Here is a 13,090-nt window from a genome sequence, read left to right on the forward strand (position 1 = left end):
TCAGGAGTATGTTGTTTAGGAGTGTGCTTCAGAATTTCTGTTTAGTACTTTTTTACATTTTCTGAGTCTTTAGTGAAATTCTCACTTTGTTCATACATTGTTCTGACCTCATTGAGTGTCTTTATGATGGTTATTTTGAATTCTCTTGTTAGATAAGTAATATATTTCTCTTTCATTAGGGTCAGTTTCTGAAGATTTATCTTTGATCCTTTGGTACATATTTCTCTGTTTATGTTTTTCACTCTTATTGTTGATATCTACACATTAGGAAAAAACAGCAACCTCTTAGCCTTTACAGACTGTCTTTGTACAGGAGAAGATCTTCACCAGTCAGCACAGCAGAGATTCCGAGAACCTCTCAAACCTTCATGCTACTCCAAAGTGCTGTCTTTGTTCTTAGTGGTGCCTAGGCGTCTAGGGTCCTGTCTGGTCCATCTGGTCCATATGCTGGGTCCTATAAGTGTTACGAGACAGATGAGACAGAAGCCAGTCCCTTGGACAGCCCTCAGAAATGTTAGAATGTTGGACACGTGATCTACCTCTTCCCCGAGCCCTGCCCCAGGAGAAGCTGGGCTCTGGAGTTTCTCTCCAACTCATTTTATGCTGAGCTTCAGGGAGTGGTCATGGCAACTGCTTGTGTGCTTGTTCAAACTTCTGAACATTATCACTGGCCCCTAGACATCTAGAGTGTTCTAGATTCCATCTGTGCTACAAGGCTGGCAAGACAGAAGCGAGTTCCTAGGGCAGCTCTTAGAAAAGTTGGAATGTTAGATACACAAGCCAAGTTTTTCCTTCCCCAAGGAGTAGTGGGGAGCTAATTGCTCTCGCAGATTATGGCAAGAGGGTGTCTCCAGTTTTCTACCAGGTTTGATGTTGTTCATTTCGTACTTGTGCAGATGCAGAAGCATTGCACCTAGTTTCAGGATTTCTCACAAAGGGAATTTGTGTATTATTGTTGAATCAGTGTGTTCATGTGGGGAAGGAGGGTTCAGGGTGTCCTATTCTTCCATCTTGCTGACGTCACCCTGTTACTTATTTTTCCTAAATTGGAAAAATGTAAATAAAATACTCATTTTGGAAACAAATTATCTGACTTTAGTGGGTCTTTGAACTGGGTTTGAGAAGTACAGACAAACTCAACACTCTTAACATTAAAGTAGATATCTCAAGTCCGCTTTTAATACTTTTAGCTTGGAATACTTTCTAGTCTGTTGGGATAATTAATTTTTTTCTATTTCTGCGTATCAAATATTGCTTTAAAGATTCCCTTCAGCTGTGTTACTTAGAGATTGAATAGGGAAATATTTTGTCTTTTGATTAACAGTTTTAGGCTAAAAAAATTAGATAAGTATGCCTTTGGTTTGTATAGCACACAAACTTCATGTTAGATAATTCATGAATTTGTAGTCCATTCAAATGTTTATCTTCCAGTTTTCAGAGGGGTTTTTTGTTTGTGTTAGAATTCTTTCAAGTCATTTTATATTTTTATGAATTATTTGAAAAGAATACTTGTTAATCTCAGCTTGTACTTTTATTGTGTATGTGATTACCTATTATTGAGGGGCATAGTCCTGTGGGTGTTTCTAATTTAGCATCAAATAATTATTTCTTTATAGATATATACGTTACATACATATTTAACACATAAGCACACACGCATCTTGCATATATAGATATGTATATGTGTACAAATATGAATCATATTTATGTTTGTTATATACATTTATCTTGTATATTCCTGTTTATATACATATAAACAGGTATATCCATATCTGTGCAGTAGTGTATAAAATACCTTGAATTCTTTTCAACTTAGAATATTCGGAGGTCTTAAGGAATTGTATTTCTTTAAATATTGAATAAGATTTACTTGAATTTAAAATCTTTTATTTTGCTGACATTTGGAAATGTTTTAATGGTATTTGTTAAGAAATGATGTCGCATGGATGTTGACTAGCATGCAGTGTTCTATTAATATATTTGCCTTTTGGGGTTTCACAATTACACTATTATAAACCTTTTTGAGAGTACATTTTAGTCAGTATAGTATATATATTTTTTCTTAGTTTTAATCAAAAATAAAATCATTGGGAAATATAATCACTTGTTTTCCAGTTACTTATTATAGAAAGAATAAGTTAAGAAATGTGAATAAATTGAACAAATTAATAAAATATTTGTTAATAATCCACCTTATGGAGGATTTAAAAATAATTTTAATTATAAAATAATGTATTTTAATATAGTTTGGAAATAAAAGTCCTGCTCCCTCTCCACTATCAGATACCTCAGGTACATTCTTAGGGTAGCTACTGTTAACAGTTTCTTAAATAGCTTTTCAGATATGTTCTGTGCATATACAAGTATATATGTATGAGTATGTATATGAGTGTATGATGGAGTTGTACATACACAAGATCTACATATATTCTTTTAAAAAGTACTAATGTACTTTTATATTGTATTTTTATAAGGTATTGTGTTTTATAAGGTATATGAATTAAATATATTCTCCATATACATTGAGAAAATTGGGTAAATTGATGTACACAATAAAAATGGCTTCTCTTTATGTTTATTTGAAGTTTTTTCCTGATTGTTCTAGTGGCATAGAAGTGAAGTTTCTTTAATACAGTTTAATAACATATTATATTTTAAAACTTTATGAAAACAGAATTTTTAATTTGTGTAAAAGATTTTACCCTTAATACATGTTCTTAATATCCATCATACTGAAAATAGTGGGCTATCTTTGGTTAGCAGGGTTATTGTGAATGTTGTATATGGGAAGGGCAGGCATTCTGTTATTTCAGTACTGTGATACCATGTTGTTTGAGGTGGGTCTTTTTCTAAGCAATGGGCATGTTCTACTTTTATTAAAATGATGATAGAAAATGACTTTAAAGCATGTAGTGACATAAAGTTGTATTTTTAAAAAAATCCTCAAAACTGAGCTCATTGTGTGGTTTTACTAATTTTGGTTTTAGGCTTGTGCAGACGTAAGAGCCAGTTCAGTGTTTTGGCAGCAAATGGAGTTTGTTGATAGCCTGCATGGCCAACCCAAGATGCCAGAATGGTTATCTACACACCCTTCTCATGGCAATCGAGTTGAGCACTTGGATAGACTTATACCTCAGGTGAGCTGACGCTGTACAAGGCGGGACATTATTTTTACTGTATCATTTATTTTTAATGCTGTCACTTCTTTTGCTTAGTAAAAGAGAGTTCTAGCCTATTAACTATTTTGATTACTATAATTATGGATTATCAGTTGTCAAAGAATTTGACTGAAAAGCAAAATTCTGCTTGTCCACAAGTCTTGGAGAGTAAATTACTATGTACAGTTGACTTTTCTTAATGGTGAAGGTTTAACTCCTTTAGTATGAGACTTTAATTTTAACTGACTTGATGAAAGTTTAAAACTCAAGGCATATTAAGTTTTTTAAACATGTTGATGATAATTTAATCTTTCCTTGGTGATTTAAGCTTTTTGTTAGAAATACCAGTTAATGAGTTGTACAAAAGTTTTGGGTCAAGTGGATATTAATTGTAGTAGTGGTACTGGAATTTGTTTTTTTAGGAAAAAAAAATCTTCATGTTAGTTCGTTTCTGGTTGTTTATTTCTTTATGAAGATAAGAGTGAAGCATTTGCTCTCTGGCTTTTCTTTTTGTAGAATTCATAAGTGGGTCAAGCTGAGGCAGCTTTCTGCCAAGTAGTTTTCAGTATCCTCTGAAAATCTTTTGATTGTTGACATCATTCAGAATGTTTTTATGGTTTCCATATCAGGACAAAATGGATGTTAGGCATCTCTGCGCCAGGTTACACGCTCTCTTCTATCTCACTTGTATTAAATTTGGTGGCTTGTTATGAAAGCAGAACATTTTTTAGCAATTTAAGAATTGGTTAAGGCACAGCACAACAGGTGTTCGAGACCAGCCTGGCCAACGGGGTGAAACCCTGTCTCTACTGAAAATACAAAATTAGGCAGGTGTGGTGGCATGCGCCTGTAATCCCAGCTACTCAGGAGATTGAGGCAGGAGAATCGCTTGAACCCTGGAGGCGGAGGTTGCAGTGAGCCGAGATCACGCCACTGCACTCCAGTCGGCGCCAGGGTGAGACTCTGTCTCAAAAAAAAAAAAAAAAAAAAATGTTCAGTATGACTTTAAATTCAGCCCAACAAATATGGAGTTCCTCTTAAAAGAAAGAAATGGTGCTAGATGTGGGGGATACAAAGAGGAATAAGACATGGTTCTTGATATTTACAGGATGCTAAGATACATAAAAAATGATTATTAGTACAAAGATATGATTTATCATAAGAAAAATAAAAACAGTGGTATGCAGTTTGGAGGAAGATGAATCTGCATCTAGTTTGGGATAAGAAACTAGTGCAAGATTTATTCATTCATTAAGTCGATCAATGTTTATTGATACTTACTGATTAATCTACTATTCTGTATTCTATTGCTGGGGAATGAGCAAGGAACAAAACAGTCTGTTCTCTTGGAGTTAACATTCTAGGTAGGTAATGCAAATAAGTAACAAACATATAGTATGCCAAGCAATAATAAGTACCTTGAGAAAAAAAGCAGGTTAAAGGTATTAGAGAGGGGTGGGCAGCAGAGAAGGGGTACTAGTCTATGTTCTGTTGTCAAGGAAAGCCTCACTAATCAGAATCTGGAAGGAAGCACGGGAGCAAGTCCTTTAGCTGTCTGGAGGGAGAGAGAGCCTTTCAGGCTGAGGAAGCAGCTGATGCAGAGAACCTAAAGTCAGCGTATGTTTGATGTGTTCAAGGAATAGCAAGGAAGACTTTGGGGCTGAATGGAGTAAGGGAAGGGAAGAACAGTTCAAGATGAGGTGAAAGGGGACCAGACCACGAAGGATCTTCTAAGCCATTGTAAGGACTTGACTTTCACTTCAAGTGATAGGGGAAGCTAGTTGAGGATATTGAGCAGAGGAGTGACTTGATTTGACTCATGTTTTATTGTGATCACTGGCATTATTGTGTGGAGAATAGACTAGTTGGGCAACGGTGGAGTCAGGGAGATTTTTTAGGAGACCCTTATAATCCTGGTAGGAGATGATGGTGGCTTGGACCAAGATATCTGGTAGCAGAAAATGGGGAAAGAATCAGTCAGATTCTGGATACATTTTGAAAGGAGTGATGACAGGATTTGTTAATAATTTAGGCATACTTTGTGCCTTTTGTGAGCATTGAGGACAGCCAAGCATGGCTTCTTAACACCTATTTTAGTTTGTTCAGGTTGTAATAACAAAATACCATAGACTGGTGGCTTATAAACAACAGAAACTTACTTCTCACAGTTTGGAAGGCTGTGAAGTCTTAGATCCAATTTCCAACAGATTTGGTGTCTGGTGAGGTCCCACTTCCCAGCTCATAAACAGCCATCTTCTTGTAACCTCACATGGTAGAAGGGGCAAAGGAGTTCTCAAAAGCCTCTTTTATAAGGGTGCTAACCCATTCATGAGGGCTCCACCCTTATGACAATCACCTCCCAAAGGCGCTTACCTCCTGATACCATCACATTGGGAGTTGAAATTTCAACATATAAATTTTGGCGGGACACAGACATTCACTCTATATCAGCACCTATCTTAACTAGATTTCATTTATATTCTTAATTTGAAAAAAATATTTGAGAAAGAAATAGCAGTGAAATTTACCTGATATAATATGTAGTAATTATTCCTCTTAAAAGGGCAGTATAGGCATGGGACATTATGTATTTCTTCAGTAACTGACTTGTACTGAGGATCACTGACTATAAGAGGGTCCTTCATGCTATCCAAGGCCCCCGGGACTTTATCACATCCTGGGAGACCTGGGCCTGTCTCTAAAGCAATAATAACAATATGATTTTCTCTTGGATATTTTTTCTTTTTATTTTTGCTCAGTGAAATTCTAAAAATATGTGGTTTGTTTAATTGGATAATAAATTCTGTTAGGCAGCTTTTCATGTGAAGACTCCTAAACTCTGAGTTGTCATTTCATCATCAAATTACTAAGCATCTTCAGAGAGGTAAAAACTGTGCTTTAGAGATGTCTTTAAAATAATAATGAATTGATTAGTGAGTAGGAAGAAAAATGGCTAGAGAAACAAATGTTGTTTGGGAGCCAATGATGAAGACAAAGACGTGAAACATTTTTCTTCTAAAAATAAACTATCCTAGTTCAGAAACTTAATTTGAAAACCTCATATAATTTCTTATATTCCCCACCCCAAGTGATTAAATTCAATTTGAAAGTAATAAAACTCTATTGCAATGTTGGGAATAACTCAGTGGTTGAAGTGAAACTGATAGTACAAGGGTATATTGTTAATTAGAATATACAGTCATAACTCAAAGATTGGAATTCCCTATTATTGTAGTCTAATTTCTGACATATAATGAAAGAAGGCAGTTTCTCAGGCAGTATATAGAATTATGTGAGCCTATATACTACTACTACATTTTAAAATTATATTTTATGTAGCATGCTCTAGTGAGTATGTTATGTTCTACCTAAGGTTCCTGTCCTTTGACATCTCTAGCAGTATGGTGAAGTTATGTTCCCCTCAAAGGCAGTTGAGAACACAGCACTAGAGAGCACAGACAAATCCAGGCCAGAGATGAAGATTTCAGGGTTTCAGAGTCATCTAAAAAGAAGTGATAGTTGAAGCAATGAGAATGGATGAGTTCATATAGGAAGTGATTAGAGAAAAAGATCAAAATAACAGTGTTACATATTTTCCACATTTAATGGGTGGGAGGAAGACAGAGCCTGCGTTGGATCAGATTCATAGGACAACCAAAAAAGCAGGATTCTGTGGTTCTGTGATTAGAACAGAAATTTTGGTCATTTTGATTTTTAAACTTTAGCTTATTGAAGATTATATATTTTTATTTCTTATTGGATCCCTTGCATATCATCACAAAAATGTATTGTTTCCTACTATAGCTTATCAACTTTTAAAATGTTTTAAATTTACACTTTATGCATTCAACAAGTATTTATCAGTCACCTATTATATGCCAGGTTGTAGGTGATGTGAAATAAATAGACAAAAATCCCTGTCCTCATGAAGCTTATTCTGCAGTAAAGGGAGACAGTAAATTCGGTGCTGGGGGCGGGAGTAGGGTGCAGTGGGGAGGGAGAGGCAGCTCTCTCATGTCTCTTCTTATAAAGCTACTAATCCTATTGGATCAGGGCCCCACCCTTCAGACCTCATTAAACCTTAGTTACCTCCTTTTAGGCCTTATTTCCAAATACAGTTACACTGGAGGTTGGGACTTCAATATATGAATTTTAGAGGAACACACGAGTCCTTAGCAGACAGTTATGTGTGAGCAGAGATGGGAGGGTTGCAGGAATAGCAGTGTAAAATGGGGTCATTCAGCAATCAAAGAAGGTTTCATTGAGAAGCTGATACTTGAACACAGATTTGAAATAAGTGAAGGAACCAGGCTTGTGGCTGTCTTGGGGAAGAGTACAAGGCTGTGGGGCAGGAGCAACAAGAAGAAAACCAGTGTGGGTGGAATGGGGTGAGCAAGGGAAGCGGGAGAGCGTGGGCCTTATCACCCCTGTAAGGACTTTGGCATTTGTTCACAGAGATGGGACACTAGTGGAGGGATTTGAGCAGAGGACTGAAGGAGTGACAAGGTCACTTACGTTTGAAAACGATGTGATCTATGGCTCCTGCAAAACAGTACCATAATATAATTTTGGATCATTTTAGCATAATATATTGTTCAGAAAATAGATGAGTTCCTTTCTTGCTTTAAGTCAAGATAACCCATCACATTAGAAAAAAAAGCAAACCTTTGCTTTTTTAAATGTGAATTTCAAGATAAAACATGTATAAATTGCCTAAATATAATCTTGTGATCCATTAGCATTTAAAAAGGATAAATACAGGTTCGTAGCAATATTACTTGTAGTTAATAAGCTGATATGTTATAATTTTATTTACTTGAAATAATCAGTTAAACACATATTCCACATATTTTGGTTATCATAACAACTTGGGTGAAAAAATGAAGAGCAGATGTTGTATCAATTTGTTGATGTTTAATAGTATGACAGTTTTAAAATTATAGTTACACTGTTCAGACTTTATGTATATTATAATTTGTCCTTGAAAGAGACAACTTATTTAACTTTTTTCTATAAAGATTGTTATAAAATATGAATAGATGTGAATAAGAGAAATCTGCTTCAAATATTTATTTTAAAACTGAAAACATTTAGACTGAATTTCTTATTCTCCACTTCACTTATCAACCCTGTTTCTCTCCACCATCCCCTCTTTGTTGGGTGAAGGGTATGGAGAATGATAGAACATATAGGAAAAATATTTAATTTGAACTTACTCATTGTTTATGGTTATGTTTATAATCATAATTTGAATAGGATATATTTTTAAATGTTTTTAGAGCTTTCAATTCTGGCTTTATTCAGAAACTTTAAAAAATCCTTATCAAATTCACTTCATTCAATTTTTAGATAACAATCACTTGGTGGCTGCATTCATATTAATCTCATTTTATTTTGAATCCTTTACACTTTCAGGAAGCTAGGGGTTTGAACTCGTATAAATCATTCTTACACGTTTATAATTGGACAAAGTAAATGAATAAATCATTAATATTATACATCTCATGAGCAGAAAATATGACAGGGTTTAACATTGAAGTGAAATGTTGTTGGCCAGTGTACACAAACATATACTGTTCACCTTACCGAATTTCATGTTGTCTGACGTAGAGAGTGTTGAGGAAAAGGCAAATATCATAGCAGCTACTGTAATTGAATTGGCTTCTGAATCATATAAAGCCAGGAAGTCTGACAGTAACATTGTCTAAACCCTTAAAAAAAATTATGGTGCATGTGATGTGTATCTACTTGAGGTTGAAATGAATGGGCTATTAGAAAAAATTGCTTTTGAGGGGAAAGGGGAAAGTAATGATATTTTAGAAAAACGTGCTAAAAAATAGAGGTGATTTTTTTCCCCCTTGAAATGTCTTGCCTTCTGTTTTCAAAGGAAGCTTTTTTTTTTTTTTACATTTCTTTTTCTCTTTCTTTTATTTATTTATTTATTTATTTATTTATTTATTTTTTTATTATACTTTAGGTTTTAGGGTACATGTGCACAATGTGCAGGTTTGTTACATATGTATCCATGTGCCATGTTGATTTCCTGCACCCATTAGCTCGTCATTTAGCATTAGGTATATCTCCTAATGCTGTCCCCGCCCCCCCCACCCCCCACCCCACAACAGTACCCGGAATGTGATGTTCGCCTTCCTGTGTCCATGAGTTCTCATTGTTCAATTCCCACCTATGAGTGAGAACATGCGGTGTTTGGTTTTTTGTCCTTGCGATAGTTTACTGAGAATGATGTTTTCCAGTTTCATCCATGTCCCTACAAAGGACACGAACTCATCACGCTACCTGACTTCAAACTATACTACAAGGCTACAGTAACCAAAACAGCATGGTACTGGTACCACAACAGAGATATAGATCAATGGAACAGAACAGAGCCCTCAGAAATGATGCCGCATATCTACAACTATTTGATCTTTGACAAACCTGACAAAAACAAGAAATGGGGAAAGGATTCCCTATTTAATAAATGGTGCTGGGAAAACTGGCTAGCCATATGTAGAAAGCTGAAACTGGATCCCTTCCTTACACCTTATACAAAAATTAATTCAAGATGGATTAAAGACTTAAATGTTAGACCTAAAACCATTAAAATCCTACAAGAAAACCTAGGCAATACCATTCAGGCCATAGGCGTGGGCAAGGACTTCATGTCTAAAACACCAAAAGCAATGGCAACAAAAGCCAAAATCGACAAATGGGATCTCATTAAACTAAAGAGCTTCTGCATAGCAAAAGAAACTACCATCAGAGTGAACAGGCAACCTACAGAATGGGAGAAAATTTTTGCAACCTACTCATCTGACAAAGGGCTAATATCCAGAATCTACAATGAACTCAAACAAATTTACAAGAAAAAAACAAACAACCCCATCAAAAAGTGGGCGAAGGACATGAACAGACACTTCTCAAAAGAAGACATTTATGCAGCCAGAAAACACATGAAGAAATGCTCATCATCACTGGCCATCAGAGAAATGCAAATCAAAACCACAGTGAGATACCATCTCACACCAGTTAGAATGGCCATCATTAAAAAATCAGGAAACAACAGGTGCTGGAGAGGATGTGGAGAAATAGGAACACTTTTACACTGTTGGTGGGACTGTAAACTAGTTCAACCATTGTGGAAGTCAGTGTGGCGATTCCTCAGGGATCTAGAACTAGAAATACCATTTGACCCAGCCATCCCATTACTGGGTATATACCCAAAGGAGTATAAATCATGCTGCTATAAAGACACATGCACACGTATGTTTATTGCGGCACTATTCACAATAGCAAAGACTTGGAACCAACCCAAATGTCCAACAACAATAGACTGGATTAAGAAAGTGTGGCACATATACACCATGGAATACTATGCAGCCAAAGGAAGCTTTTAATCCAGTCGTGAAGACTCTCTGGCATTAGTTTTTTTCCATTTTTTTCTTTTTTTTTTTAAAACTTACTTTTATTTTTTGTGAATAAGTAATTGACGTTTTACTTGATATGTAATACCTGTCAGAATACTGATGGGTATTAGCAGTTGTTTCGTAAATACTTTAGTTGTTACTGGGAATAAATATAGCCAGTTTTTTTAATACAAGTGTTTATTTTTTATTTACGTTAACTAATTTTAAAAATTTTTATATATTTATGGAGTCCAGCGTGATGTTTCAATATCTGTATACATTGTGTAGTGGTTAAATCAAACCAACTAACATATTAATCACTTCACGTACTTACTTTTTGTGGCAAGAATATTTAAAATCTATTCTCTTAGCAATTTTCAAATATACAGTACATTTTTATTAGCTGTAGTAACAATGCTGTATAGTAGATCTCCAGAAGCTACTTTTCCTAACTGAAAGTTTGTACTTTTTAATATCTGTCTATCTATCTATTTCTCTATCTATCTATCTGTCTAGAGTCTGGGTTTGTTCCCTAGGCTGGAGTGCAGTGGTGGAATCATAGCTCACTGCAGCTTTGAAAGTCCTGGGCTAAAGCAATTCTCCCACCTCAGCCTCCAGAGTAGCTAGGACTATAGGAATGTGCCACAATGCCTGGCCTTTTTTTTTTTTTTTTTTTTGTGGAGATGTGGTCTTGCTATGTTGCACAGGCTGGTGAAACTTCATACTTTTTGACCAACACCTCCTGATTCCTACTCCCCGATCCCCAGCCTGTGGTAATCATTGTTCTACTCACAATTTCTCTGAGTTGGACTTTTTTAGATTCCATATATAAGTGAGACCATATACTATTTTTCTTTCTGTACCTGGCTCATTTCACTTAGCATAATGTCTTCCAGATTTATCCATACTGTTGCAAATGGTAGGATTTTATCATGTTCATATTTTAGGAATGGTTGATTATAAAATGTTTTTATAGGTTTGTTTGAAAACCTTTCCTAATTATTTTATCATTCTAGAGGATGATTGTCCTATGTCAAGGTGGCCTTAATTTTTAATTTTTTATATTTACTTTAAATTATTTACTTCAGTTATTTATACTTATTTACTTTAGAACACTTCAAAAATTAGTCAGACTCCAATTTCCATTGCAGTGTTTGTGAAAGGAAATGAAATGAATTAAAGAATAATTTTTTAAAAAGGTGAAATCATGAATCATTCAAATATAAAATGAACACATCTCTGAGATTTTATTTAACTCATTAATGAGGGAAACTGTAATATGTTACAACTAGTTCAAAAGAGAATTCAAGAAACATAGATATATAGGCAATAAGGAATGCTGAAATAACTTAGAGATTTCCTTTATAGAGTTTTTGTTCTGTTAATAAGTAGCCATATAGGCATTATCCTTGTTGTATTTCTTTTCTGTCTTTTAAAGTAGTTACCCACTATTCTCACTAATTTCTGTTAAATCTATTGCATAGTGAGTCTTTGGATTAGGGCCACTGACACCTAACTCCTTAGGCCTTCTGAAAAGTATATGCTTGCTTTTAGAAATTAAGGGAGAGAGTTGGAAATAGAGGTGGTAGTAAAGGGACTAGTTTCATTTTCCAGGAGAAATATTTAAAATTTAAACCTCTCGTGAGCCATTTAGAACTAAAAACATAGTTGTAAAATCAAGGGTGAAGTTATAGGAATGCGAAAATGGTAGAGGAGAATGGAAGACAATGGAAAAGTTTTTTTTTTTTTTTTTTTAACTTCTAGTTTTACCATTATAAATGTTTAAAACACATGTCAAGATAGAGAATAATTTGAATAGCTTAATGAGCCCCTATTTTTCACTCACTGATACTGAACAGTATAATCCTTTTGTACACTTGCTTCATCTGTCCCATCTCTCTGTTTTTCTCAGAAGTATTTTGATATAAAGCCCAGATATCAGGGCTTTATAGGGGAGGAGAAAATAATTTTCTCTCTATGCTTCATAGTTCTTAGTTGAGATGAACCCCTGTATTAAAAGACAGATTAACAAGAGGGAAATGGAAGCTTTTTAGCATGTATACTTCCTGTATACCTGGGAGATACCCATGGAATGAATAATTCTCTAAGAGATGGCTTTGAGTTCAGGTGTAAATATCTTCAACTGAAACTAAGACAGAAAGGTGTAGGGAAAGCCACGTTGTAGAGAGGTGGTCAGGAAAAGCAGTGAGCAAGGGTAAGATTTGTTAGGTAGATTGTACCTTTTTTGTTGATAAGAGTTTCCAGTGATTTAGAGTCATCTTTCTCTTCCTGGTACAGAGAGGGAGACCACACTTGCAAATTAGAGATTTCCTTCATAGCTACATATTTCTCTGAGAAAAGGGTAACTTCTTCCTGTTTTCAGAACTTCCCCTGTGTCTGCTATTGCCCAAAATAATTAGTAGAAAATAACTCTTATGCTAAAGAGGCATATTTGGGGTTTGGCATAGTCTGGTCTCCTGGAGTCTTATTTTGGAATGATATGTCCTGAACTCCGTCAACTTTAGT

At 35.1% G+C, this 13,090-nt stretch overlaps 1 protein-coding gene across 6 annotated transcripts in view; it reads left to right on the forward strand.

Moving 5' to 3' along the window:
• Nucleotides 1–13,090, forward strand: part of OMA1 (OMA1 zinc metallopeptidase) — a 270,295-nt gene that overhangs the window by 38,157 nt on the left and 219,048 nt on the right. For 5 of the 6 annotated variants that reach the window (XM_058430725.1, XM_032136869.2, XM_058430724.1 and 2 more), the window contains exon 8: nt 2,988–3,137. In XM_058430725.1, the coding sequence (XP_058286708.1) occupies nt 2,988–3,137 (150 nt within the window). Of the gene's footprint in view, nt 1–2,987; nt 3,138–13,090 lie in introns of those variants that run through there. The other variant, XM_058430728.1, reaches the window with a different exon arrangement.

Source organism: Hylobates moloch, unplaced genomic scaffold, assembly GCF_009828535.3.
Source record: "Hylobates moloch isolate HMO894 unplaced genomic scaffold, HMol_V3 SCAFFOLD_18, whole genome shotgun sequence".
Classification (NCBI taxonomy): Eukaryota; Metazoa; Chordata; class Mammalia; order Primates; family Hylobatidae; genus Hylobates; species Hylobates moloch.